Genomic DNA, 27,432 nt, shown 5'->3' on the forward strand with positions numbered 1-27,432 from the left:
TGCAACGTTTTCGCTTTCCGTCAAAAAACAGAATTCGTTTTTCATAAAGTTCTGGCCGTCTTTGTCCATGCTTAAAGCAATTTTTGCTTTTGTAGAACTAGTTTTGAAGACAAAAGAGGGCTTGTCGGGATATCCTCTTCTGTCGTTTACCTTATAGATATATAACAAATCCCGTTTATCAAAATACTCTTTGAACGAGACGACGGCCTCAAAGTTATGGCCAAACGGCTCAATTTCTCTTAACCTTCTGCTTTATATTAGACATACGTTTTTTGTCGATGATGGCAGCGGCTTCTTTCTCAACCTCGTCCCAGTCCATTTCTCGCTGAAAGGCGGAAAGAACAAAGGTAGACTGTATTTCACGAGGCTTTATATTTGGGTTGTCCCTTATCAGTTGTTCGACAGTCTTGATGTCTTTTTTTTCTGTATCGAGGTAACAGGACATGTGTGTTCCCCAATGTGATAGACGGTAACCTTATTTTTCCCGTAACTAAGGTACCGACGTGCAGCGCAAGTGCAGCGCCGTCACTGCCGCATCCTTTGCACACCTGTTTCGCGTAAAGCTTTTTTTCGAACTGAGTGGTGTTGGTTACCCCGAACTGCATCTTAAATGGACAGTGTTCCTTGGTGCACTTAACGGAACCTTTACAGTCCGAAAATCGTGTGCGAGTATGCCCCCTCCAGAAAGTGGGGCAGGTTTTCTTCCATTTTCTTCCGTCTTGAAGCAATTCAAGTTTATCGGGTACGAATCCCTTAATCTCGTAAATGGTTAAGCCGTCGATTCCGACTGGCAACCGTCCCACTGATTGCTTCTCGACATTTTCCCATGTATCAAGGGATATCTTGCGCTGTTTCTTCTTCGTTTTATTATTTTTATCGTCTTGGGAAGACGACGAACCTTCCAAAAGAGATTTCACGTCACTCTCCAACTCACTCTTTTCCATTGTCCTTGCCTTCGATTTCCTGGAAAAAGAGATCCATTTTAAAACACTAATTAAAAAAGTGATGCGAATAAATATAAAGACAGACAAAATTCCCCAGTGTTTTAAACCTTTTTATCCGTTTAATTAAGGATACAAAAAATCAAAATATCAATACAAAATATCAATACAAATTCACGCTGATCCCTATCAGGGCGTAAAGGGTTCTGTGCGTGATTTAAAATGAAAAACAACATTCAGATTATGAGACCATGAAGTAAGAATCCCCCAGAGCAGGTATTTTAGATGTTTTAAGATCTAAAAAATATCTTAAACTTTTAAAAAAGTTTTGGTACATGTAAACAAATTACTCGACTTGAGATCCTTTTGCCTAAGAATTATCAAGCATAAAGCAAGTTCAGTATTAGTATTCCATAATACCAACTTAACACCCAGTTCTGGTTGCAATTTATATTATTACGACAGACTTTAATTGTTTTACCTTCGAATGAAGAAAGTAGTGGCTTGGTTCAATTGATCGTCGGTGTCAATGTCAGTGTGAAGGACTTCATGAACGTCTTTCCCACGAGTTGCACCAGAACTGAGAGTGTTTTTAACAAAGGGACCAGCAAATCAACTTCAGTTGAGGAATAAATGAGCTCAGTTGTCAATTAAATGCTAAGAATTTAGAAATAAAAACAAGGGTAACATTTCAACACTTTCCTGTGGTCACAGCCACTGGCTTATTCGTTCAAAATCACGAAGAATGGAACTTTCAGATAATAAAAAGCCTAACAACTCTTCGGTATTCATTCGGTGTTTGGTGTGTGTATGGTGTATTGGGAAATCCTCAGGAAACCTTCGGCATATAATCGGGGATTTTCTTAAATGGAAAGATCGAAAATGTCTTGTTTGTATTCTAAGCAAACTTTTCTCGGAAAGGACGACGCGAGAAATTCGAAATTTCAAATCTCAAGCGTCATTCTCGCAAAAAGCCTGAGTAACGAATCGAACTGGCTACGCTCGTACAGTGTTATAAATATGAAAAAATCTTCTCGTGGATATTTGTACCAAATTGCACGCCATGTGATTACCTATACTAAATTCATTTAATTTTAACTGGCATTTTCGCACAATTTGGTCTCTAAATTTTCGATCCATAGCCTCCTAACTTTGTCCCCTTGCCCCCTGCATTAAAACAAAAAAAAGATTACACTCACCTGCTCGCTTTTTTGTTTTTCTTCTTTGGTGGTGAATCCATAATGTCAGTCACATCGATTGGTTATTGTGACATCTAGGATTATAAAAAATTCAAGGATATTTAGCACTTATTCCCTTACATTGTATATGAGGTGAGGTGTGGTGGTAGCGTTCGTTGTGGGTAAAAAAGCTTAATGCCCGGTTTTTGTTGTGGAGGGGAGGAAGGGGAGTTTATTTGGAAGAATTATATGGTTCTCCGCATTTACTTGGTAGGGATCAAATGTACTTGGCAAGTGTGGAACTCCTGATTCACCTTATTCCCATATTTCCTGCTTCACTTGTGTATCATTTTTTTGCTGCACAACCATAAAAAATTCATCGGAAGCGCTTTTAATTTAGCCTGTTCAAGGCATTAAGATTGTGGGAAAAAGTGAAAAAGCCCTGCGCAACTAAAAAATCGCGCGCGAGCAAACAAAATCAGACTTCCCTTTGCTTCCCGTGTCTCGCTCACTCTAAAGAAGGGAGTAAAGTAACGACCATAAAAATATTATTTTCCGTTCTTACTGAACCTAAGTTTTTACATGCTCATTACTGAATGTTTTAGCTTACCTTCCCACGGCCACGTGCATGGTTAAATCCAGGGGTTGTCTTATCTAGGCTGTCTTCAGATTCACTCTTACATCTCTAAAATTAAGATTGATAAGGGTGACTAAGCTTTTTTCTCCAGGTTTTACTCGAATCGTCAGCAAAAAATATAATGAACGGCAATGAACATAAATCTACTTACCAGCGGAACGTCATTAAGCGACGTCTCCAAGGAAACCCGCGTGGCTTCCTCGAAATCTTGCTTTTGTTAACGATGCTAAAAGTCATTGTCCAGAGGCGCAGATATTCCTTGCACGACTTCTGAATACGTTAGGGCACGTGCACCACTACTGGTGCCGGGCTCAGGTGAGTTTTCCGACGAAAACATTTGTAAAATAACCTAAGGTCAAGTAGAAGACACACTTCCAAAGCAGGATTTGTATGAAGGTTAGTAAACTTAAACCTTTCATATGATTTCCATGTGTGATTGTCAGAATGGAAAGAATACAATTGTTAACTACTCGGTTCTGTAAAAACAAAGTTCTCTAATCGCGCACACACTAATCCAAGTAATGATCATGTAGAGCCAAAATTTACGAGTTTTATACCTGCTAGCATTTTTGCATAATTCATATCACGGTCACACTACAATGTACACTAATTAGCAACGATTCAATAGGCGGATTCATGCTGACGTCATTGTTTACATTTTTGCTCATTTGCAAACGGTCTTGCGCAAAGAAGGAAGCATGTTAGATACAAATTGACTTCAGGCAGCTAAAGAGCTAGAAAACCCTAGTACATGGTGAGAATTTTAGCTCTTTGGGTGTAATATTCAAGGAGAAATAGTCCATCAAAAACTGCAAAATTTCTGGGTGGCAAAAGCGCTAATGAGCTCATACATTCTACGTAAAATTTTGAGTTTTTAAACCCGTGTTGCACAAAAAGTATTCAATGCATCAGTGTCGTATTCATTGGCCGAGTTAATCGTACTTTGACCTTTCGATAACGAACCGACACTGAAGGACTTCAAACGTTGCCTAAAGAGAAGCCTTACCTCAAACTTTTTGGAGACTTTTTTACTTTTGTTATTTAAGTTATTTATCTAATTAATTAATTTGATTATGTTTTCTGATTTACTAGTTAATTAGCTCATTAATTTATTAGTATATATTTTCAATTATTTCTTTATTCATAAAAGCCCATTTGGGACGAATAAAGTATGTATGTATAACGATGACAATAACTTTATAAAGAATTGTGAGTCTAACATTCAGTGGACATCACGCTGATGGCGCTTTCTGTTGTTCAGTTGAAGGTCGATGTCAATGTGAGTATGAAAGTGATCCTCGCAGCAATTAATCCTATCTTATGTAGTAGTGGAAATAAGGCTTGAAAAAAATTCAGGCCCAACTGGGTTTGAACCCATTACCTCTGCGATACCGGTGCAGTGCTCTACAAACTGAGCTAACAAGCCAACTGGGAGCAGGTTATTATGTTGGTTCGTATTAAACCCGTCGATGCCATATCCATTCAATGAAATTGATGTACGTTTAATACGAACCAACATAACAACAAGCTCCCAGTTGGCTTGTTAGCTCATTTGTTAGCTCAGTTGTTTTTACTCGGCATCCTCGCAGAGTTTTAGATGTTCTTACAAATTGAAATTGCAAAGTTCTCCGACCTCCACTCTTCTTCTGTTGGTTAACCTTACATTTAGGTTTCAACTTAACATTTATCTCCAGACCCCTTGGGAGCACTTAAGATGATAGAATCGCATAGTGTCGCATAGTGAAAGTAATCATCAGATCTACTTTTCTGATAATCGGAATGTGATGAAAAACATTAAGTTAATTTTCACATCATTGCATTGTACATAATTGACGTCATGTTTTAGATAAAAGAAATTTTTTGTTTCATGTGAAAAAGAATACAGCGTTTATTACAATCTTTTCGGTTCGAAGAGAAGAAGTTTTGATTTTTTCGGCAATCAAACTTTCATAATACCTTAGAGTAGCCAATTCAAAACCAATTTTTAAATATCTTTTTCAACTGGTACACCTACTTCGATGAGATAGTAGGGGAAAATATTATTCCCTTGTCGATCAGAAAGCATAAGCTGGTTAGAGTGTCAAATGAAGTACATGTACAGTGCGTCCAGCTATAGTCGCCTTTAACCTCATCATCATGATTATATTTCTAATGCACCGCCAGCCTCAGCACCAGAACGCGTACTTGATCATTCATTCATCGGGCGATGGTGGATCAGCTGGTGGGAGCGCTAGCGGTTCTAGGAATATTAATTAACAAAGACATAACGACATTTAAGTTATGCCGTCCGTGGGACTATACGGATCATTACTTTCTTTGCTCCCCGTGGAAATATACGCACATCCATCCTTTTTTTAAAATCCTGTCAAAAACATGTTATTTTCCCTTCAAACTGCAGCGCAGGCGTTTTATCAGGGCGAGTTAAAAAAAGCGCATGGTCGCTTTTTCAACCGGCTATGTCTATTTACTTCCCCACTCTCACCTCCCTCTTTCTTCTTCTTGGTTTTTTTTGTTTTGTTTTTTTTTTAACTGTCGCTCACCCACTTGGTACAAATCTCTACCCTCTTTCTCTACCCAGCCTTCTGTTTCCACTAAAATCAAAGATGACGGCCATAATTTTCTCTAAGAAAATACTGCGCACTCGCTGGCCAAAATTACGCTGCTCTGCAGACTAGATACAATCTCGCTTTCATTTCTTTATGGCGGCATCAATTTTATACTTTATCAATTCTTTGATTAATTCTAAAGTGTGGGTCCTGGAGATACCGGAATTTAGTTGAGGTTAAATCTTTGTTACTCAATCAGCTGGGCCAGTTCATGAGAAGTCAAACTGGGTCTATGATGACAAACTTCCTGCAGACTGCTTCTACAGGACTGTCGATATGTGATGCTTATGCGCAATGGTGATGGAACCGAGGATGGTGAATTTAAAACCTGGTGTTTTAAGTTGATTTGTCTTTCACTTCAAACATCATTTTAACATGTTATTTGCCTTTCAAACCGGGCGTTGGCTTCTTTAATGCTTGCCACCTATTCGCAAAGCTAAATTCCTTTAAAGCAATTTTTTTGTTATGAAATCATTGTGGATAAAATTATATTTCAAAAGTGTTCCTATTCGTTTCCACAATCCCCATCTTTCTAAATTTGAAGTAGATGTTAAAGTAAGCTTAATTGTAACGGACGGAGTTCTTCTAACATAGTCTTACACTCCTTGGTGCTCCGAACGCGATCGGGTTGGATAACTACTAGGAACCAAGCCACTCTTTCTATCTATCAAATTTTCTTTAATTACTTGCTTGATTTACGTAAAAACTGAAAAGATGAAAACAACGAAACGCCTATTACTTACTAAATATTTCGAATCACTAGCGATACAGGCAATAATATCCAACCCAAATATAACTAATCGACAAGCATGCACAATAAACTACAAATCATACCTCTTTCTCCAATCTTAATTCTTATTCTTTCGGTCTTTTATCGTTCCGTTCGTTCTGATCGCACGTGCTTACGAAAAAGGCTAATTTGATCTGAGTATCTAGTGTTCCTTGCGTGACAACGGAAGTTACGTGATCACTCTTGACTATTACGCGTTAATCAGTTACATCAATCATGCGAGAAAAGCTATTTTTTCCCTTTCAGTCCTCTTGCTACCTGCAGTTTCGTTTCTCCTCCCTGTCAAGTATCGGTGTTTCGGAATTTATGTCGACGGATTCAATGGCCAACATCACCAACAAAAGCGCGAGCTAACCTTTGTCGATACCACCTCCAGGATCACACGGCACTCCTTGGATTGTTGTGCTTATCGCTGGGTGTCTGGCCATAGTTATCGTCAACATTATAATAATTGTAAAGCAGCGCCAGCTACAGCGCTAGAGTACAAATTTGATCATCCATTTGGCCATTTTCGATCTCTTGGTCGGAGCAGTTACGGAGCCAATAACAATTGTTATATAGAATGAGATTTTTAATTTCAATATCATTGACCTTGACGCGTCTAAATAGTCGAACAATAATTGGACACTACCACACGCAATATCTGCATTTATTTAGAAGAATTTCCCATCGTTTCGCTGTTATTTCATTAGGACAAGTTCATGCCATATTTCTTCGTCCATCTTTTCAACAATAAATGGATTTATATACTGCGGACCATAATTAACGATTAGGTTGTACACGGTAAGCTTTTCATCAGTATGGATGGCAGTATCAGATACTGGCGATCTGGAGAGCGGTTGTTTGGAAAAGCCAGAATCCGGAATTCCGCCGGAGTTCCACCGGAATATTTCAACGTCTGTTTTTTTCATTCAAAACAACTCCGATGATTTTCCGAAGAGCGTCGAGCTCCGAATATACTTCGATGATTAACCGAAAACTATCCGAGGGTCTCCGAAGTTACCCGGAGATCCTCGAGGAACAATCGAACCCCCGGCTTCATTTGTTTTTTATCGACTTTCTTATCTCATCTTTTGTTTATTTTTAATTATTAACTTATCTATTTTTTAACGGCCGTGAAACTAAATAATAAACAGCAAATCATTCGTCAAATTATAGGTTCACATGGTCAGCATCTCTTTAATCGAGATCTCGATTATTCATTAAAAGGGTAGAAAGAAAATATAGCAATGCCTAAGTCAGTCTGCCATTTATTCAATTACAATTCCGGGAAAGCGCTGCTTAACGAAAGTTATAAGCTCTTCCGTTAGAGACAGGCCTCCCTCAGTTCTCCTCAACAGACCTTGCAAGTGGCCTGTATGGAAACAGGGACGACGTGTGCACAGACATGCTATGTTAATATGGTAGTATCTTCTTTGTGCTCTGCCTAACTTTCAACATTTTGTGCCATCTAAATACAGATTTGGATACCAGTCCATCTCTAAACTTCCAATGACTGCCATGCTTTCAACAGATTGAGAGTCTTTATGAAAGCTCCCTTCGCATCCGTTACATTTTGAGATGTTTCCTTTTAGCTTCATTAAAAAGAAAGGATCAGGAGATTTAGGAATGATGGGTTTCGGCGGTAAAGGATAATCTTTGGTTAATCTTCGACTATATTCGGAGCTCGTACGCTCTTCGGAGAGGTAAGCTGGAAATGTTGAGACAATTTAAGTTAGATTGTCTGACAAGTTAGTAAGATAAGTGATTGCGTGGTGACAACTTTTCGCTTTTGGTTTCAGTGTCGGTAATGTACGGAGCCCTATAAGGGACACACATCTTTTTTATTTTAGTGCCACTTTTACTGCCACTTTTACTGCCACTTTTACTGCCACTTTTACTGCCACTTTTACTGCCACTTTTACTGCCACTTTTACTGCCACTTTTACTGCCACTTTTACTGCCACTTTTACTGCCACTTTTACTGCCACTTTTAGTGTAACTTTTTTTGCCACTTTTGGTGCTACATTTAGTACGGTTTTGTTTTTAGTGCGATTTTCACTGTCAGCGTCGTACAAATTGCAGGCGCCCCACTCATGTCTTTTACGCCAACGTCTTCCTCGAGCAGTTCTGGTTTTATCCTCTCCTACATGTTCGACAGTCACTGTCGCTATGAAGGTTTGTTCAATATGCCTTATAGCAACTATCTGCACCACGTCAAGGGCCGTGCTACCGAATTATTTGCCTGCAACCAGAGGTAACGCTCTCGCTCGAGACGAACTAATTGAAACATACTTTAACCTTGGATTTGCTGCTCAAGAAATTGTTTTGTTCCTTGCAATTGTGCATGGTTTATGTATTAGTCTGAGACATTTGAAAAGGATTCTAAGGAGGCTGGGTTGTAGAAGACGTCGCTTTAAAAGCGACCTAGATGAAATAGTACAGGTAGTGCAAGGGGAATTAAGGGGAAGCGATAGTCTTCTTGGGTACAGAGCAATGCACCAGAGACTCGTAAATCATCACGGACTGGTTACTACGAGAGAAGTTGTTCGGCAGGTATTGAAGGTCTTTGACCCTGATGGAGTGGAACACCGATCAAGGCATAGACTTCGAAGAAGGGTCTACCGATCTAAAGGGCCAAACTATTTATGGCATATTGACGGTTATGACAAATTGAAACCTTTTGGTTTCTGTGTCCACGGTGCCATAGATGGTTTCAGTAGAAGAATCTTATGGCTTGAGGTAGCATCTTCAAATAACGACCCAAAAATAGTAGCTGAGTTTTATCTTGACTGTGTTAGGCAGTTAGGAGCTACTGCACGCATTTTTCGGGGAGACAGGGGAACTGAGAATGTGAACGTGGCAGCTATTCAACGATTCTTTCGCAGGTCCTCTGAGGATGATTTTTCTGGAGAAAAGAGTTTTATTTACGGAAAATCGACCTCAAATCAAAGAATAGAAGCATGGTGGGGATGTTTGAGACAGGGATGCGCAGGCTGGTGGATAGAGTATTTTAAGAATTTAAGAGATTCTGGTTTTTACAATGATGACAACGTTATACATCGAGAATGCTTGAAATTCTGTTTGATGGCTTTAATGCAAGAAGAGCTACACAGAGTTGTCCTGGAGTGGAATGTTCATAGAATTAGACCATCTACCAATCTGGAATCTCCTTCTGGAAAGCCAGATATTCTTTACTTTCTTCCGGAGCTGAAAGGTGCGCAAGGTTATTGTACCCCGATCGATGTAGACGAAATTGAAATTGCAGAGGATATGTGCGCAACGCGACCACAAGCAAAAGGATGTTGTCCTGCCTTCAAGGATCTGGCAGAATTGATAATGGAAGACGAGCGACTAGACACGCCCACTACCATCGACGAGGCTTCCCAATTATACTTTGCTCTCTTGGACCTTATTTATGACTTATAGTGATAACACACTTTAGCGCGAAAACTTAATGAGCTGTCAAGTAATGGAAAGAAGCCAAACTATCCATCTTTTTTCAGTGTTGTTATTGACTCCGCGTCTGACAGAATAGCACAGAACGTTATCAGAAGCGCTTAGGCATTGGCATAGTGCGCAATGTATATGTGCACGATCCTTCGCAGTAAAGCACTATTTAAGCAATAGTGAAAATCAGACCTGAAAAAAATTCAGGTCTGTACGGGATTCGAACCACTGACCTCTGCGATACTAGTGCAGTGCTCTACCAATTGAGCTAACAAGCCAACTGGTAGAGCGCTGCACTGGTATCGCAGAGGTCAGTGGTTCGAATCCCGTATAGGCCTGAATTTTTTTCAGTTCTGATTTTCACTATTGCTTAAATAGTGCTTTACTGCGTAGGATCGTGCACATATACGTTTCATAGCCGCAGTTCATATATATGTATTTCATATGTTTATTGTTTGATAGTGCGCAATGTTCTTAAGGTCGGCACACACGAGGGGACTAGTCCTTGCGACTAGTCCGTGCGACTAGTCCCGGCGACAAGTCTTTGAAGGGTTTACACGAGGGGACCGGTAGCAGGGACTAGTCCCTTAAGGTGTTCACACGAGGGCACTCAATTGCACAAGAACATAGGAAAATTAAGAGGCAAAAGATGTTTCTTAGTCTGGGGCGTTACACGAAAATAATGAAAATTTGGCAACTTTTCATTGTAGCACTATTAAACATCAACGCAAATGAACTACACTTATTCAGTCGAATTATTCACGTTTTTACGTTCCGTTTTTTATTTATTTATTTTCAACAGACACAGAGTCAAATAGGGTAAAAATTCCATCAAAACGGCTCCAAGACATCTGTATATGTTTACAAAACTAGAAATAGTTTTTTATTCTTCAGTTGTAGAAATCTAGAATTCAGGGAAAATTCATAGAGACTGCAATGTTTACAAATACCGGAAGTCACGCATCATACTGACCCGTGATTGGCTTATTTACCGTTTAGTCGCAGGGACTGGTCGCACAAACAGTTCACACGAGGGGACAAACATTTGTTTCATGCGACAAGTCCCTGCGACTGGTCGCACGAATTCAAACAAGTTTGAATTCGTGCGACCAGTCGCAGGGACCAAATTTTGGTCCCTGCGACCACAGAAATGTGTAGTTGACACGAAGGGACTAGTCGCATGAAACTGGTCGCTGGGACTAGTCGCAGGGACTAGTCCCCTCGTGTGTGCCGACCTTAAAGATAACTCGAAACTTAGCGGAGTTACGTAATAAGTCACTTGAGTGTTCCACTTGCGGAACATTCTTAGACGCTGCACTTTGGTTGGTTAAAATTACTTTTACTTTCAATTACAGAAGTCGACTGAATCAAGCTGACGAGTTCCTCTTAATTTTTCTTATTTTTGGTCTAAACGTATGGATTCAAGCCGTTAGATGATATTCGTGGTCAACCACATACCTTACGTTGGGTTAAACATGTCAGACATAAAAAAACCTAAGAAAAGAATTGTCTGTTTTTGACTACCTACAATGTGTTGAATAAAAGAAATGAATCCAAGACTACAAATAATTTTAGAAAGAAGAAATGGCTCCTAGATTAAAGGATACATTGTTATGAGATAAAGTCGAATTACCCATTAAATTATTGATGGGAAATTCGACTTTATCTCATAACAATTTAAGAAACTCCCTGACTTTAAACGCTACCGACCCAGTGACAATTAGGGCGATTGCAAGTAATGCCGCTGACCACAAGCATAACATTAACCGAGTTTCTCAGTTCGCGCGTAATCTGTCTTCTCGCGAATTGCTGAAGGATTGACGACTATCCCACCTCCCCGCGGCGATACTCTCCGTGCCTGCCTATTTTGCGCTCTCCTCTCACCTCTCTTGTAAAGAATTTGGGCGTTGGGTGGAATAACTTATTATATTAGAACAAGTTGGCAAAGCATGGGCCTTGTGGGTCTGCTCTCATAGCTCGTCGGGGCAATGTTTCCTTAGAATTCGAACCAATTGCCAAGATCATTGTCGTTTTTAGAGCGGTTAGGTCCTAGTTGTTCAAAGAACGGGTAAGTCGCCGTCCAGCTAACAAAATGCATTACAACTTCTACACTTCATCCGCTGGATAGAGTTATTCTCTAATTTTGTCAGTGTCCGTGACTTGGTCTCGTCATCATTCAAGCCAGATTCCTTTCTCTCTAGTTTACTGGTAGATGCTGGTTTAAAGTGATCTGCTTGTTTTAGAAGGGACACATCATCTAAAGTGTTGATATTTGAAGTCAAGTACAGCCTGACTCTACACATCTTGCATTTCTCTACATAGCGCTGCAGTGTAAATGCCAAATGAACACCAGAAAGTTTTATTGTTGAAATGTCTTTGTGCTGGAAATTGGCCAGTCCAAATGTCATCAGCTGTTCAGGCCCAAAGTTACTGTTACCATCGGTGAGAAATATGGATTTGGCAATGCCAATGATGTCGTCTTTGTCTGCATTTAGCTCAATTTCAACCTCTCGTGTACCACCTCCCTTGGCCATTCTCACAGAAACAAAACACTGCTTCTCGGCATCAAAATGCAGCCATCCTAGTTGCACCTTTCGCATCTTTGGTAGAACTTTCCCATCTTTTTGCTATTTAAGGCTTTTTTTCTGTTTACCATTTTCCAGAACTTCATGTAACAGTGACATTTTTTTAGATCTTTTCTCGACATCTGAGGACTCTTTGGACAATTTCTGTACAAAATTTCTCAAGCTCAGAATGTCTCCTTTCTTGTCAAGTCCAAGAAGCACCAACTCATTGTCCTTTGCTTGCATTATGACTTCCACATCCATCTGAAAATGTGACTTGATGGTTAAATAAATTATTAATGACCGAGGTTTACTATTTGTTACTTACCTTCAATACTAATGACATTTTAATTGAAAATGGTTTGAAATCTGGATGTTTTAGACTATGATGACTTGTGTGGATACAAAAGTAACCAAAATGATTATTCTAAAACAACGAAAACATCGATGTGGCCTTGAATTACTGTAAAATATCGTAAAATATTGTAAAATAATGTAGAAGTCCGAGCTTTCGCCGCTCAACGGCATCATCAGGAATGCAAGGGATTCTGTAATCATGATTTTAACGCTTATGGAGAGACTGCTGCTAACTTGAGTTTTACCACTTGAGTCGAATAAAATTGCTTCAATTCGCCTTAAATCGCGTTAAGTCGTCCAAAGATACGGCGACTTAAATAACTCATTAAGATTGAACTTTAAGCGTAAGCGTGTGCCATAAAAAAAAAAGGAAACGTTATAAAAAAGAGGAAAAAATTAAAAGGATAATAAAATCGAGAATTAAATTCCGTAGCCGCCTCGTAGCTCACAGTCTTTTTAACGCTATATTGACCACTTGTTGTGTTAAGGCCCCAGAATCACACACAGTCCTGAAAGTTTTTATAAAACAGGTTTTAAAAAAAAGTGTAAAAATCTGCTGAACAACTGAGTTGTTGATGTAAATGATGTCAATCGACCACAGTATTAAGTTTCTTAATAATATACATGAAAAAATTTCTCAGTTCTGATTGGTTAAGATGAATGCAGTTTTCAGTTAATTCAGTGCAAAAGAGAGTTAATTCAGTGCAGAAGAGGGTTAATTAAGTGCAAAGAAAGAAACAAACCAGACATTCTGATTGGTCAGAATGATTGGTCAGTGTCAATGTGAAGGTCAAGGTCAAGGTCAATGTCACGGTCAATGTCACTTGCAGGGTTTGAATAAATTATTTTTGCACTTGATGCGCGCGCTTTTCTTCTGCGTAGTTATGAGAAGCTACCTCGTATTTTTTCATGTATATTATTAATAGATAATCACACGATTTTCTCGTGCAATTTGGAATAAATAAGTACTTGTAAATTTTTTCAAAGACCACAAATTGCACTCGCCCTACGGGCTCATGCAATTTTGTTAGTCTTTGAAAAAATTTACTCGTGCTTATTTATTCCAAATTGCACTCTAAATCATGTAATTACCTATACAAAGCAGACATTTCGAGCTTTAGCCCTTCGTCATTCAAAACAAGAGGGCTATGAGCAACTCCACATCGACAAAGAACAGATATTAAACTATTATTTTTTTCTCAGTTCATGAGCGGGCGGTATTCTACGAATCCTGCAATCTGATTGGTTCCGAGCGCGGTCAGTATTCTCCCCATCCAGCCCGCACACGGCGGGCGGTATCCGTTTCGCTTGAGTAATTTCGCAGAACATCTCAAGCTTCGCTACAATTTTCACAAATATATCTCATTTTGCCGGCTGGGCAGAATTTCCGAGCGGCCTAGAAACGATTTGTTATTAAATAATTCTTCACCAAAAGTAACTCAGAAATTTAAAACGAGAGGTAGTTACAGTTAACGATTACGTTAATCCATGTGACTCTTAATCGTTAATATCTGAATTCTTCAACACATTTCGTTCGTTTGTGAAACGTTGAGGGAAGTTTTGAGTTCTTCTATAAATACACTTTCGCCTATTCTTTGCAAGTCCCTTGAATTTGGACATTTCTACCGTAAATTTCACAACAGTAACCGAAGGAATTCGATAAGCAAAAGTCACATTAAATCCCCTTGTGTCTAGCTGGAAAGAGTCTCCATGACTTCAGCTTTTCGGTGGAAGAAAAACCGATTTACACACACCATTACAGAAACAAACAAGCAGACTGACAACTCCAAAGCACACATTCGCCTTCACTTACAATTTGATTTCCCCTGACATTTAAAACGGAATAGAGGTAAAAATCTTCGAATATTAATCGTCGTTGGAAGTAATCAATACTTTCCGAAAGATCTCCGAGTGTTTTTTTTTTACGAGAAGATCGTCGCATAGTCATTTAACTCGTGCGTGATTGTCCTACCAGTATTGTTGTTTATTCAAAGGCGTACGCTTTTTTCCTCTTCAATTTACAGGTGTCACATCATGACAGTTACTTATCAAAAAATGTTTTAAAGTTTGCTCGGAAGCCTTTTAAGTTACCTTTACAAAAAAAAAATGTTTCAGTGAAAGCGTTCTCTTTAATTTTGATAACGTCTGTTTTATTTATCATCCACTCGCTAACAAATTGTTAAGTTTATGGAGGATTTTCCCGTAATTAAACCCGTAATTGTAGCCCTAAATCATTCGGGTTCTTATGGCAATCATTTTTTATGTGCTAGAAAAAATAAAAATGTTATTGACCAGCATAGGTCGGTCCGTATTGGGAAAAACTGTGCCCTCTGTCTTGAGTCCAAGACCTCGGGCACAGATTTTCCCAATACGGACCTCTGGCTGGTCAGTAACATATGTTTAATGAAGTAATTTTGAACTAATCAGGGAACAGAACTGTCTTGAACATTTTCATCTGGCACTCTTCTCCGACATCATGCCTAACTAAAGTAGAACTTGTTGGAACACAAACATGTCCAGGTGGATGCCATACCTCAAATCCGTTATTGTTCGTGACATTAATTCCGTTCCTATCGGCTAGCATGCCAACGTAAACATCGTCTAGTCGAAAATACGGAAAAGAAGAGAACGTGTCAACAAATGCACTTACAACGTCGTGAGATAAAATATATCCAAAGCCAGGACAAAAATCCGGATACCTTGTCTGGTTATATTCTTCGTAAGTTACTTTCCATTTACCTCCCCTAAAAGGAATATTATTTGTGTAGTGATTACCAGCGTAAAGCTTTTTCTTCGGCGTGCTGGGCGCACTCAAGAAGGAGAGAACTCTTGGGATATGCACGAACACGTCGTCGTCTAGCTTCAAAAGAAACGAGAAATTACAATAAGTTACTGCCCATTCGAAGCCCATTTGTATCTTTCGAGTTTGATTCCAGTAGTGTTCGTAATAGTTAGCTCGCACAAGGTCTTTGTGGGCTTCATCTACTTTTAACAATGCGTCTGATACAGCTTCATCTCGTGTTTGAGCGACGAGAAAAACCGTTGTCCATCTTGGTTGAAAAGCTTTTTCGAAAGCCCAAGTCTTGCGAATAATATTTCTTCTTTTAAAATTAGCGGGAGCGGATGAGATAATCATAAGGAGATCGTATTGTTTCATACAAGATCTCTTGGTTATAAGAAACGTTCTATGCTTGATATGCGGCGAAATTAAAGTTGTTGTTAATGATTCTGTTGAGGTTGTCATGGTGGTTGTCGGTCTTTGTAATTCGATCTCTCGTTGCTTTGGATCGACTTCCTCTCCTGAAGCGTGAAGGGGGAAAAAATTCTTCCATGAATAGTGTAGCTGGAAAGATACACAAGTTGCCATCCCAAGGAATAAAGCTAACAAAATCTTCTTAATCCGTTTTCGGACCATTTCACTGGAAAATAAAGTCACTCAAGTAGTTTGAGGCCTGGGTTTTATCTTGGTTTGAGACCCCCAGCAGAGTTTCAAGACTTAAAAAAATGGCGGCCATTCCCGAATGGTGCGATCGAAGGTTAGATCAGAGAGCCTTTACGCTTTTGGGAAGGCGAACATGGATTTATCTACCGTAATTTTTTTAGAAGACGTTGTTTTCGTGCAGATGTGAGGTCTACAGCTGAGGTGAGTGGTATTTTTGTGTTTCATTCAGCAAATTAGCTCTAATTTGCCGTAGCTTCCATAATGCTCTGAGGCGTAAATCCAAGTAACGAATGTTTCATTCAAGGAAAGCGCATTTTTTCGTTTACTAAATTATAGATTACAAATGTTTTGGTATGTTTCGGAAATTTTCCATTCTGGTCAGTGTAGGATGAGGTGGAAATTGATAAACCGCGGAGTGAAAACTTACCCGTAGCGTAAATTTTGTTGTTTACCAAATTTAAATGCCTCGGCTCAATCCCGACTTAGAAATTTAACGGTGATATATAGTACAACACTTTTGTGGGTAAATGTATTTATATGAGCTTCAACAAAGAGAGTTCATTACTCAATCTACAAGGCAAAAAGCTTTGCGTCAACAGTTGTGTTCTTATACATGTGTAGCGAAATTTGAAGTATACATATCTATGTTTTAGATTGAATCGATCTCAAGAGAGGTGACAAACTAAATTGGGATGTCGTCTTTAAACTTAGTTAACAATGACTGATTCGCCAGCCTGTGACGGATAACACAGACATTCTCAATCATACATGAACATGGCAAATAGGAATCTGACCATTACCTCTTAACTATGATTTTTACTTAAATTCTTATACAACTTCCACATTCATCAGTGCATGTTGTGCAACTTGTGAAATTAAAGCCATCTAAGTTATGGTAGTATTTTAAGCCAAGTAATGTAAACTGTTTCCTGAGACTTCTTTTCTAATTTCATGTTCCCAGTGTATTTTTTTAAATCCATAGGGACAAGATAGCTCAACAGCACAGCTATTCTGCAGTCAAACATAAACTTTGGCTCGCTTATGATGAAGGTGAGCAATTAGTAAATAAGTGTTAATTACTAGTGACAAATTTGCTCTCAATCTGAAGCTTTTGGTGGTAAAAATGATGGACAACAATCACTTTCAAGCAACTTATTACCTTTTTTAAATGAACTGACTAAATCATTTAAGGGAATAAAATTAGGTAAGAATGCTTGATCAAAATACTTTATAAATGTACTGTAATCATCTTCCAGGATTGTAGCAATTTCAGAGCAACTTTTTTCTTGTGAAGAGTACTTATTACCTCATCTGATAACTCACAGTCATTAGCATTGGGAAGCCAGTTATTCTGCATTAAGAAGGTTGCATCCCATACTTTTGTATCAGACTGTAGTTGCCTAGTGGCCTTCAGGACAAGAACTTGTATTTTTGCTAGGTGGTTTTCACACCTTTTGGCACAATATCTGGATTTGGGGTTGTGGTTTAGGTTGTTGTGTAATTTTTCAGGCTGTATGACTTCAGGTGTTCTGCTTTGGGGCATTTTTTACCCTCCTTTTTGCTTCATCAATGGTTTCAAAACATTCTACCATTCTTTGCCTTTTCCTGGTTGCAAAATATGTTTGTTGAGCCAGGTGAAGGTTGACATGATTTTTTTTTTTTCAGGAATTTTCTACATTTTATTTTTAATTTTCTCTCTTCTTTACAGATTCTTTTTTTTTTTTGCCTCAACAGGTGAAACTTTCTTTGTCGACCCAGCCTCGGAAACCATGGACATTACTTCTCTAAAGGACTTTCCCAGTTGCTCCTTACATTCAGAGTTGAATTCCTTATATATCACTGACCCTACGTTTTTCACTTCTTTTTGTGTTGGTTTGAAGATGTTTTTTCCTGAAAGCTCTTTGGCTCAACTTTTTACTTCTGTGGATGCCTCGCTTCTGCTCGCCACACAACCTGTGCTTGTTTTGAAGAGGCTACTCTCTGCTGGTGTTGTTAAGAGACAGCATTTGCATTCTATTTAGTGCAAAGGTTTTTTACCCTGGGCAGTTTTCTTCCAGCTTTCCATAGAATATGCATTTAGATACTGTTGCATTTTTTCTGGTGGTGACCACTGTGAAATTTGGCTATCAATGGACTTATATTTCTTGAGAAAAAGACCTATTGATGTAATTATACTTTTTTGTAGTTGTGCTTAATTTTTCTACCTGTAAGTATTTAGTGACCTTCCAAAGATTCATGGAAAGAAACACTTACTTTTGCTCACATGTAAATGGGGATATTCTTTGAAATGTTCCATTTAGAGCCGATATCTCTCTTCCAATTGCTGGCTTTTATACGCCTTTTCTGATTCATTGTCCTTTCTTGAAAAATTTTTTTGGGCAAGGGACTTAGTATTCCATAAATAAACATGAGTGAATCAATCCCTAGTCAATCCCCATGTCAATTTACATTTTGTTTCTATTTTCTCTTTCACTCAATATTTTTTTGCCTTTTTTTGTTATTTTGTATGACATGAAATTGGACAGATGCCTCCAACTGAGCCGACAGGAAATCAGTGCAAAGTGCACATGCAAATTATCTCTCCATCAAGATGGGGTGGGAGGGGAGAATTTGAAGTTTGAATAACCTTGTTTTTCACCCTTTTCTTGCTGCCAGGCCAGTTGAAATCCCTGTTCATTTCTTACCAACAGATTTTCATAAGACCTAAGAGCGGGGTTATAATTTTTAAACACATGGAGCACTAATATTTAACAATTATTCCATGAGCACGCGTTGGATATGAGATGATAGATAGCCAACGAGGCGCGTAGCGCCGAGTTGGCTATAATCATCTCATATCCAACAAGCGCGAGTGGAATAATTGTTTTATTAAAAAAACGCCCCCAAGATATTAGACAAATCTTCTCGACTTTATTTTGTAAGAAGAAACCAGATGTTACAATGTACAGATATTAGATTATGGTATATTGGCTCATATACCATAATGGCTGAGCCAATGAAAAGTCTTGAATTGCATTATCCAATGATCCAATTTTTAATAATAGCAGTTATTTCTCCCTTCCACCTCCCTCTTCCTGTGGCTCAATTTTGGTCCATGTTGTGGGTTGATTTTGCTGTCATGTGAAGAGAAAAATTAAAGCTGTTGTATATATGACTTCAAGGGAAACAACAACCCATGCAGTGGGTCCCACAGTACATCTCTTAATTTATTTTAGCATCTTTTATTTTCTTTCGGTCACGGACGTGGAAATTGCGAAAAAAGCAACAAACAATTTGAAGTAATATTATTGAAGCATTTCAGTATCTTACAATTACAGGAGATGAAAACATACAATACTAGAACAGTAAATAATAATTCGTTCGTTTTTTGGTTCGCTAAGCCAGCAGTTTTACTTTCCCATCAGATATTTGTCCGGTGATCGACCTGACGACTATAACCATCATATTTGATTTGCGCCTTCTTGGTCAGCGGTATAATGTGGTGGTCAAGTCTTGATCATTTATTATGATCGAAAAGAAACAAAATGGCTACTTCTTTCGTAGTTGAAAAAGGGGTAGTCAGAATGCTATCGCCGGTGCCGAAGTTTCCATTTCAAGCAGTTATTTTTAGCGAAATGGAAGAAGGTGTTGATAAACGTTATCTTCTCGTTTGGAATGAAGTGCCGAGTAGAGTTGATAACAATCTAAAGGCCATTAAGTTGAGAAAAGTTCCTTCTCAACTCCTAAAAATCTCTAATCTCTTTTTTAAGGAACGAAGGAAATTCATTCCAAACGTAGATGGCTAGCATTTTTTATTGAGTATTTTTCTCATTCATTGATCGGTAACGAGTGTGTGTAAATCTTACCAATTCCGATAAAAACCGCTTGAGTAGCGTTTTGATCACGTGACCGTCGTCGTCGGTTTTGTTGCCATAAGGTAAAAGTTCGTATGGAAATCTATCGTCCCTGAAATTTTCAGCGAAATCGGCTGTTTATTTATGGAGATATGGCTGTTTATTTTGTTAAGGCAATTTAATCTCCTGACCCAGGCCTTAAACTACGAAAACGAACCGGAAAGGCAATTATATGCAAATCAAGAGACGACATCTGATGAAAATGATAACAACTCTATCAAAATCCACCAAATCCATATACTGCAGTGGAACCTCGATTTAACGAACCTCTATATAACGAAGTCCTCGGTATAACGAACGATACTTTAGTTTTTATCCAGGCTAAAGTAACAGTAGAATGTCACGATGTATGCCATAGAACCTCGATATAAACGAATCCTCGATATAAGGAACGAACTTCCTCAGTTCTGTAGTATGGTAGCCCTGTGTATTATGTGTACGTATGTCACGGGACTAGCACATGGAGAGAGATCCGCCATCTTGATTAAAAAGACCTGTCTTTCTGTTGACATTTATATTTGCCTCGTCTTGCTCCTTCCTATAATATTACAAGTCCCTTGGTACTTCACTAAATCGAGGTATGGGCGGCCTTCACCACCAAATATACAAGGATGTCAAATAGATCAGTAAATACAAAGATGGTTTAAGGATCAGCTGCAGGATAGCATAGCTAATAGAGGAATGGCATGGCCAAATTATAGACAGTCTAGGTTTCCTTTATGAAACAGAACATCCTAAATATAAATAGTTTAGCCAAATGACAAAAGGTCTAGTTGCCCATGTCGAGTTGGAACATAAAGTTGTGAAATGGCCGGACCAGCTAAATTGCGGATAGTCTAGCACTCATTTGTAATACAGTACACAAACGGTGTAGCTTTGCGTCAAATGACTCAGGGTAAAACGGATTAGCACAACGTACACACAAACGGTGTAGCTTTGGGTGAATTGGCTCAGCATAATGTCGAATGGTATAGCGTACACATAGGCGTACGGGCAATTTTTTGCTAGGTGGGGCGGTAAACCATTTGCCCAAAAATTTCTCGCAAGTTTCCCAAATTTTTACGAAACAGTCGTCATATGATACACTAACATAGGCGTACATATAAAACACGTTAAAAGAAATAGCTGTCTCTGCCATTTCGACGGCCAAATATACGATCCATGTCTTTCTCGGCTACAGAGTTGGCATATTCCCTTTCAGTGTTAATAAGTGCGATGTTACTAACACGTTGTTGCCCCATGGTGCTGCGGAGGTAGGTTTTCAATCTGCGCAGCCCACTGAATGATCTTTCTGCAGAACATGATGTAGCAGGTATCACTGCAAGGATATGTACCACACTAGAAAACTCTGGGAACATATCAAATAGATCATTCTCGTGCATTGCCTGCAACATTTCTGAAACAGTCATGTAGCCTAATCCACGTACACGACGAGAACTCGCGTACATTTTCTGCTCGGCCTCCAGAATCTCCCCGTCGATTTTGTAAAATTTACCAACTCGGGAGAAGCTTTCTTTATCTGGTGTTTCACTCTGACAGATATTTCCCAAATCACAGAGTATTTCCTGGTCATTTCCGCTAAACCTGAGCTCAAGCTCGGACAGCACCTTGTCGATGGACGCATAGTAAGTGTTTATACGATGGTGCGATTCCGGTGTCTGCGTTTGTCTTTGCGCGTGTTCACCTACAAGGGCTTGAAGGCGGCGGGACGGCGTTTGTCTGGGTGCCCTGGTTTCTCGTAGTTCAAACTGAGAATTGGTCAGCCAATTCTTCATTTTCAGACCCACTGCTGATGTTAACTGCCATACGCTTTTGAAACTTTCTTCACTCCGACACTGGCGTAGGATCTGAATGGTCAAGTCGGCATTTCTACGAGCGGAGATGACGTCGACCGTCTTCCCCTGAAGATATCGGCACAGACTATTAGTGTTCCTCAGGATTACTTTCAGTACACACAGTCCAAAGACAAAGTCTAAGTCGCAAATGGCGTTCAATAAGGCTCTGCTCTCAGAGTAGGTTTTTGGATCTTTGTCTGAAGACAGTGTGAGCAGGGCTTTTACAATCCGTTCCATTTGCCAGTGTACGGCCTTTGTGGTTTTCTACCGGTATGACCATCGCGTGGTACTTAATGACTTCAGCGTCAGTTTTAGATCCTCACCTTGTACTGCTGTGTCACTAAACAAGGCGTGTCGTTTGGGACTCCCTTCTAAAAAGTTGTACAGAGCCTGGATAGTTCCCAGAGCGTTTCGTAATGGTTCAATCTGTGTCATAGTATCCTAAAGGGCGAGGCTGAGCACATGTCCGTAACAGTGGACGTAGATACCGAGCGGAGAGCACTCTTCCATTCTTGTCGAGAGTTGCTTGTGTACACCGTCCATATTAGCCGCCCCATCGAATGCTTTACCAACAGTGTTCTTGAGATCAAGATTGAGTTCAGTGATAGCAGATTTCACCAGTTCATACAGTAATTCGCCTTCGGTTGATTTTGTGGAGTAGAAACCAATGAATGCTTCTTTCTTCGTTCCATTCAGTGCAAAACTAAGGCAGAGTGAAACTTGTTCTGTTCTGCTAATGTCTGATACCATCCACTGGTTCGCACATCATTTGTGATACGCTCGCGAATGAGGTCGGCGATAATTTGTAGCAGTTCATTTTGTATCACGGGAGAGGTCCACTGTGCATGCTTCTGAAGCTGGCTTTCAAGTTTATCTTTCAGCCAAGCTATGTCCCTGCACCGCAAGTGAATTAGTTCCAGGAATTGCCTCTATTTACATCACTGCCATTACTCAAACTATCACGTTGTTCATCGTGGCCCCGTTGGGCGATGTTCTGTTTGGCCGTGAACCGTTCTGCTGGACGATTTTCCTTCACACATTGTTTGTGTGAGTCATGGAGTTTGCTCAGTATTGAAGTATATTTCTTTTTATTTGCTCCGCTATCAATCCATGTCGCCATGGCCGTTTGATGGTTCTCACTCTTGTGGTGTTTAGTGAGACGCTCTATCTTCTTCGAATTGTCAAATGTGAAATCGTGGGCATTTAAGTATTTCTGGCATGGGTAGCAGCACGCTGTATTTGTTTGACAGTTGTAGCTCAGCCATGGATAACGTTTGTACCAGGCTGGATTGAAATCTCTAGAAAAAGATTCACTGCCGAATTTTTTTGGGTCGTAGCACCTCAAGATAGGTTGCTGAGGGCCCTCGTCTATATCACCGGACTTTTGGCAAGTACCACTATATACATTTGTATCCAAGGAAGAATTGTGCGTACCATCTACGATATCTGACTTATCTGGGGCACCACTATCCATGATAACTGACTTCTGTGACTTTTCCAGAACACTGTTATCTATGACAACTGAAATGGCAGGACAAATCCCGATCAGCACTATGCACGATTTCAAAGGACGTGGTAAAGCCAGTTAATTTCACACGAGACAGTGCTTGCCGAGCACGTGACTCAGATATTCTGAGAGTCTCCAGTAGATAATCTACAATATGATTCTAGAAAGTTATGCCGGAATTGACTCTAATTAATTCGCGACTGGAAACTCCCCACACTAGCTAGTGCAGTGTAGCAGAGTGCCCAACAGCAAAATTACAAATATATATATCAACATATGATCCCCTTCAAAAATAACCAGAAAGTGATCCAGTGCTTGGCAACCACTGTCCCGTGTGAATTTAACTGGCTTTACAACGTAGACTCGATTACCAGCCACTGTTCGGGAAAATGAGCCCGCACTCATCCCCCCGAAGGGGAAGATCAAAGACCGGACCCGGGAGACGGTGGAAATCGATCCTATTTGCAACGCTGACTTCAGGTTGAAACAGAAAATATCTCTTCGAGAAAAAATGCACAGACACATGCAAGCTTCTTTAAAAACTAGCTTTGCCCAAATTTCTCGTGCTGCCCAAAAAATCTGAGTTTCCCAAAGTTTGGGGGGGCAGCAGCCCCCCGCCACCCCGGCCCGTACGCTTATGCTCCTCAGTTATTTTAAGATCTTGAGTGTTGATCCGGCCGGGGCTTGAGCCCTCGACCTCCTGTACAACAGTCCGGCGCTCAACCAATTGAGCTAACCGGGAGGCGGTTAGCTCAATTGGTAATATCCAGGAGCCACACGACAAGAAAGAATTAGCCCAAGTGAACATTTGTTTACCACACAGTTGTACATTTTTAAGTGTTAGAAAATAAACTGTCTCCGCTGCGATAATGCGTTTGGCGTTATTTTCTTTAAAACAATGTATAATAAAACAAGTATTGGATTCGGTTTTTGTGATATCAGGAATAATCAAGGTCTTGGTTAGTTTCATCAGCCTCAGCCTTCGGCTTCGGCTGATAACACGAGTCTGCCTTTTGGTCGAGCGTCGAGGGTGGAGTGTTACATGGCGAGAGTAAGGGAAATACGTCAAGGGGCCAGAATCTTCAAAAAGTGCGACTACAAATGTCAATTCTCCTGCGTGCTATCGTGAAATGCCTTTGTTTCCAAGTTAGAGTGGGACCTCGCCACAAGGCTACAAAATTTCCGGCCTTTTCCTCCGATCGACGGATGAAATTATTCCGCCATTTTGCATCACCCAAGGTGATGCGAAAACAGAAACAACGCTGTGACTCAGCAAATACAGGTTCATACGTGCTCATTTCCATCTATTGTTCTGTTGTTTGGCGAAGTGTACAAGTCTATTACTTGAAAGTATTTGATTTTCTCGGAAAAATTGCGTTGTTTGTATTCTCGGAACATGCCTTGTTTGAATAAAGTTCTCGTTTGGTTAAAGTTCGAGTTTTATCAATTAATGCTTGTAGTCTTCGAAGTACCTCAAAACGTCTTGAATTCCAGAAAATTATTGATCAACATAAACCATCAATCATTAATGTCAATGAAACACATCTTGACGATTCTATCTACTCAAATGAAATTGTTGATAAGGGGTATACGATCTTCAGAAAAGACAGGAACATGCATGGTGGAGGAGTGCTATCAGCTTTTTCATCTGATCTAATAGTCTCCCAAGAGCATGAATTATCTGGCAATTATGAAGGGATCTGGTCCAAATTGAAAATTGCTGGTATGAAGCCTCTCTATATTGGCTCAATTTATCGACCACCGGATTCAGATATCACTCATTGGAGGCATTAGATTATGCTTTGTGTCATCTATCTGAAAAATCTCGTCCAACCTTACCCAATGATTTGTTGACCGGTGATTTCATCTTTCCTGGTATTTCGTGGTCTGATGATAATTATCTCATAGAATCCAGCTCATCATATGGTCTTAAGGTAAACAACAAGGCTGGACATTATCAACGATCACTCTTTGACTCAACATGTTAAGAAGCCAACAAGGGGTGACAATATCCTTGATTTAGTCTTTTCCACTGATCCAGATATGATATCCAATGTCAAAATTGAATGTGGAATGAGTGACCATGACATTGTTGTCTTTGACGTAAAACTGAAGCCAGCACTCAATAAAAAGAAGCCAAGAAGAGTCTTCATGTTTAAAAATGGGAACATGTCAGCAGTCAGAAATGACTTGAAGAAACATCTTGATGAATATCTTGCGTCTAAAGCCACTTCTAAGACGGTAACTGAAAATTACCAATTTTTTAAGGACACAGTTAATGACACTATCAAAAAGCATATTCCACAAAAGACTCTTGGTGGTAGATGGAATCTGCCCTGGTTAACCAATACTATTAGACGACTGATCAGGAAGAAAAAGAGGCTATACAATAAAGCTAAGAGATCTGGGAATACTTCTGATCGGAAAAATTTTAAAGATCTAAGGAAACTTATCAAGAAAAAACTTGCTGATGCACATGATGATTATGTTTCTGAGCTTCTGTCATTTACTGAGGAACCTTCAGGTAAACCAAAAGCTACAAAACGTTTTTGGTCTTATCTAAGATAAAAAAAATCACATGATACTGAAGTCGCACCAAGGCAAACAGAACTTTGGGTTTCTTAAAAAGGGATCTTGGAAAATTTCCTGAATCTATTAAAAAACTGTCATATAAATCCTTAGTTCGACCGCATCTCGAGTATGCAAGCACAGTCTGGGACCCCTGGAAGGACAAACACGTAAATCAAATTGAAGCTGTTCAGAGATCTTCACATTTTGTAAAAATTTGTCGGGAGCGTAAACCAGGGACTGTATCAAATCTTCTAAATGATTTGGACTGGCCTCCATTACAGAAAAGAAGAAAGTCTGCACGTTTAACCATGTTCTACAAGATTCTCCATGACGAAGTCCTGATGGAACTCCCAAATTATATCAAGAGGAAAAACCGTCAGTTAAGATCATATCATAAGGATAAATTCATAGAAATAAAACGGAACACTGAAACGTATAAGAATTCATTTTATTGTAGAACAATCAAAGACTGAAACTCCTTACCAAATAGTGTTTTAGGAATTGATAAATTAATTAATTTTCAAGATGCAATTAGAGGAATTTAACCTTTAACACATGTGTATATATATATATATATATAACTGCAGACAGTGCACACTGTTTCGACCTATGTGGGTCTCATCAGTGCAGTGCAGACACTGGGCCAAGCTCTGGAATAAACCATTGCCTGGGCGCTACACTTGTGGGACCAAGTGCAGGCATGTTGCCATGCGAGAGTGCTCAAATCACAACTAAGGTGATGAGCTTCGCCCGAAGGCTAAGTGCATGGCAACCCCAGTGTAGAGTGCTCAATCGCAAGGTAGCCAAAGGTAGCCATATTTACATTTTATAACTCATTTTGTTAATTATTATTGTTATTTTATGTCTTGCATGATGCCCCCCTTTGCAAGACTAATAAATGGAGATGAAACTTAATAAATGTAGATGAAAGTTTTCCTATATGGGAAACGTGAAATTTTCCTGGATTTGCGATCTTCGACTGATATTACCCAACGCGTATTCAAAACACTTTCAGGATATGTAAAATGTTTACAATTTCGAGACTAAATAGAGAATAAAAATTATGAATGTTGATGAGAATTGTGTCGGGCTCTAGCTATCGAGCTCTAGCTATCGGGCTCTAGCTATCGGGCTCTAGCTACCGGGCTCTAGCTATCGGGCTCTAGCTATCGGGCTCTAGCTACCGGGCTCTAGCTATCGGGCTCTAGCTACCGGGCCCTAGTTATCGGGCTCTAGCTATCGGGCTCTAGCTATCGGGCCCTAGCTATCGGGCTCTAGCTACCGGGCCCTAGCTATCGGGCCCTAGCTATCGGGCTCTAGCTATCGGGCTTCAGCTACCGGGCTCCAGCTATCGGGCTCTAGCTATCAGGCTCTAGCTACCGGGCTCTAGCTATCGGGCTCCAGCTATCGGGCTCTAGCTATCGGGCTTCAGCTACCGGGCTCCAGCTATCGGGCTCTAGCTATCGGGCTCTAGCTACCGGGCTCTAGCTATCGGGCACTAGCTATCGGGCTCTAGCTATTGGGCTCTAGCTACCGTGCTCTAGCTATCGGGCTCTAGCTATCGGGCTCTAGCTATCGGGCTCTAGCTATCGGGCTCTAGCTATCGGGCTCCAGCTATCGGGCTCTAGCTATCGGGCTCTAGCTATCGGGCTCTAGCTACCGGGCTCCAGCTATCGGGCTCT

The 27,432-nt window shown here is 39.9% G+C and overlaps 2 protein-coding genes, 1 long non-coding RNA gene and 2 pseudogenes across 3 annotated transcripts; 2 read left to right on the top strand and 3 right to left on the bottom strand.

Annotated features, from left to right (window-relative positions):
- The window catches only part of LOC148736306 (uncharacterized), a 4,102-nt pseudogene extending 1,921 nt beyond the window's left edge, over positions 1 to 2,181 (bottom strand).
- Positions 2,182 to 8,303: 6,122 nt separating this feature from the next.
- LOC148736307 (uncharacterized) lies at positions 8,304 to 10,054 on the top strand. Its single transcript, XM_088751481.1, has one exon. It carries the CDS (start codon positions 8,304 to 8,306, stop codon positions 9,558 to 9,560), a length of 1,257 nt encoding a protein of 418 aa, XP_088607607.1. The 3' UTR covers positions 9,561 to 10,054.
- Positions 10,055 to 14,465: 4,411 nt separating this feature from the next.
- LOC148736308 (beta-1,3-galactosyltransferase 5-like) lies at positions 14,466 to 15,951 on the bottom strand. The gene has a single exon (XM_088751601.1). The coding sequence runs from the start codon at positions 15,915 to 15,917 to the stop codon at positions 14,922 to 14,924; it is 996 nt and encodes a 331-aa protein (XP_088607727.1). The 5' UTR covers positions 15,918 to 15,951; the 3' UTR covers positions 14,466 to 14,921.
- Positions 15,952 to 15,989: 38 nt separating this feature from the next.
- Positions 15,990 to 18,417, top strand: LOC148736309 (uncharacterized). Its single transcript, XR_015998273.1, has 3 exons — positions 15,990 to 16,145; positions 16,927 to 16,994; positions 17,679 to 18,417. It is a non-coding gene; the product is annotated as an uncharacterized LOC148736309 (long non-coding RNA).
- A 2,505-nt stretch (positions 18,418 to 20,922) lies between these two features.
- LOC148736310 (zinc finger MYM-type protein 1-like) lies at positions 20,923 to 22,422 on the bottom strand (annotated as a pseudogene).
- Between the last annotated feature and the right edge of the window lie 5,010 nt (positions 22,423 to 27,432).

This window comes from Stylophora pistillata, chromosome 3, assembly GCF_964205215.1.
Source record: "Stylophora pistillata chromosome 3, jaStyPist1.2, whole genome shotgun sequence".
NCBI classification, from domain to species: Eukaryota; Metazoa; Cnidaria; class Anthozoa; order Scleractinia; family Pocilloporidae; genus Stylophora; species Stylophora pistillata.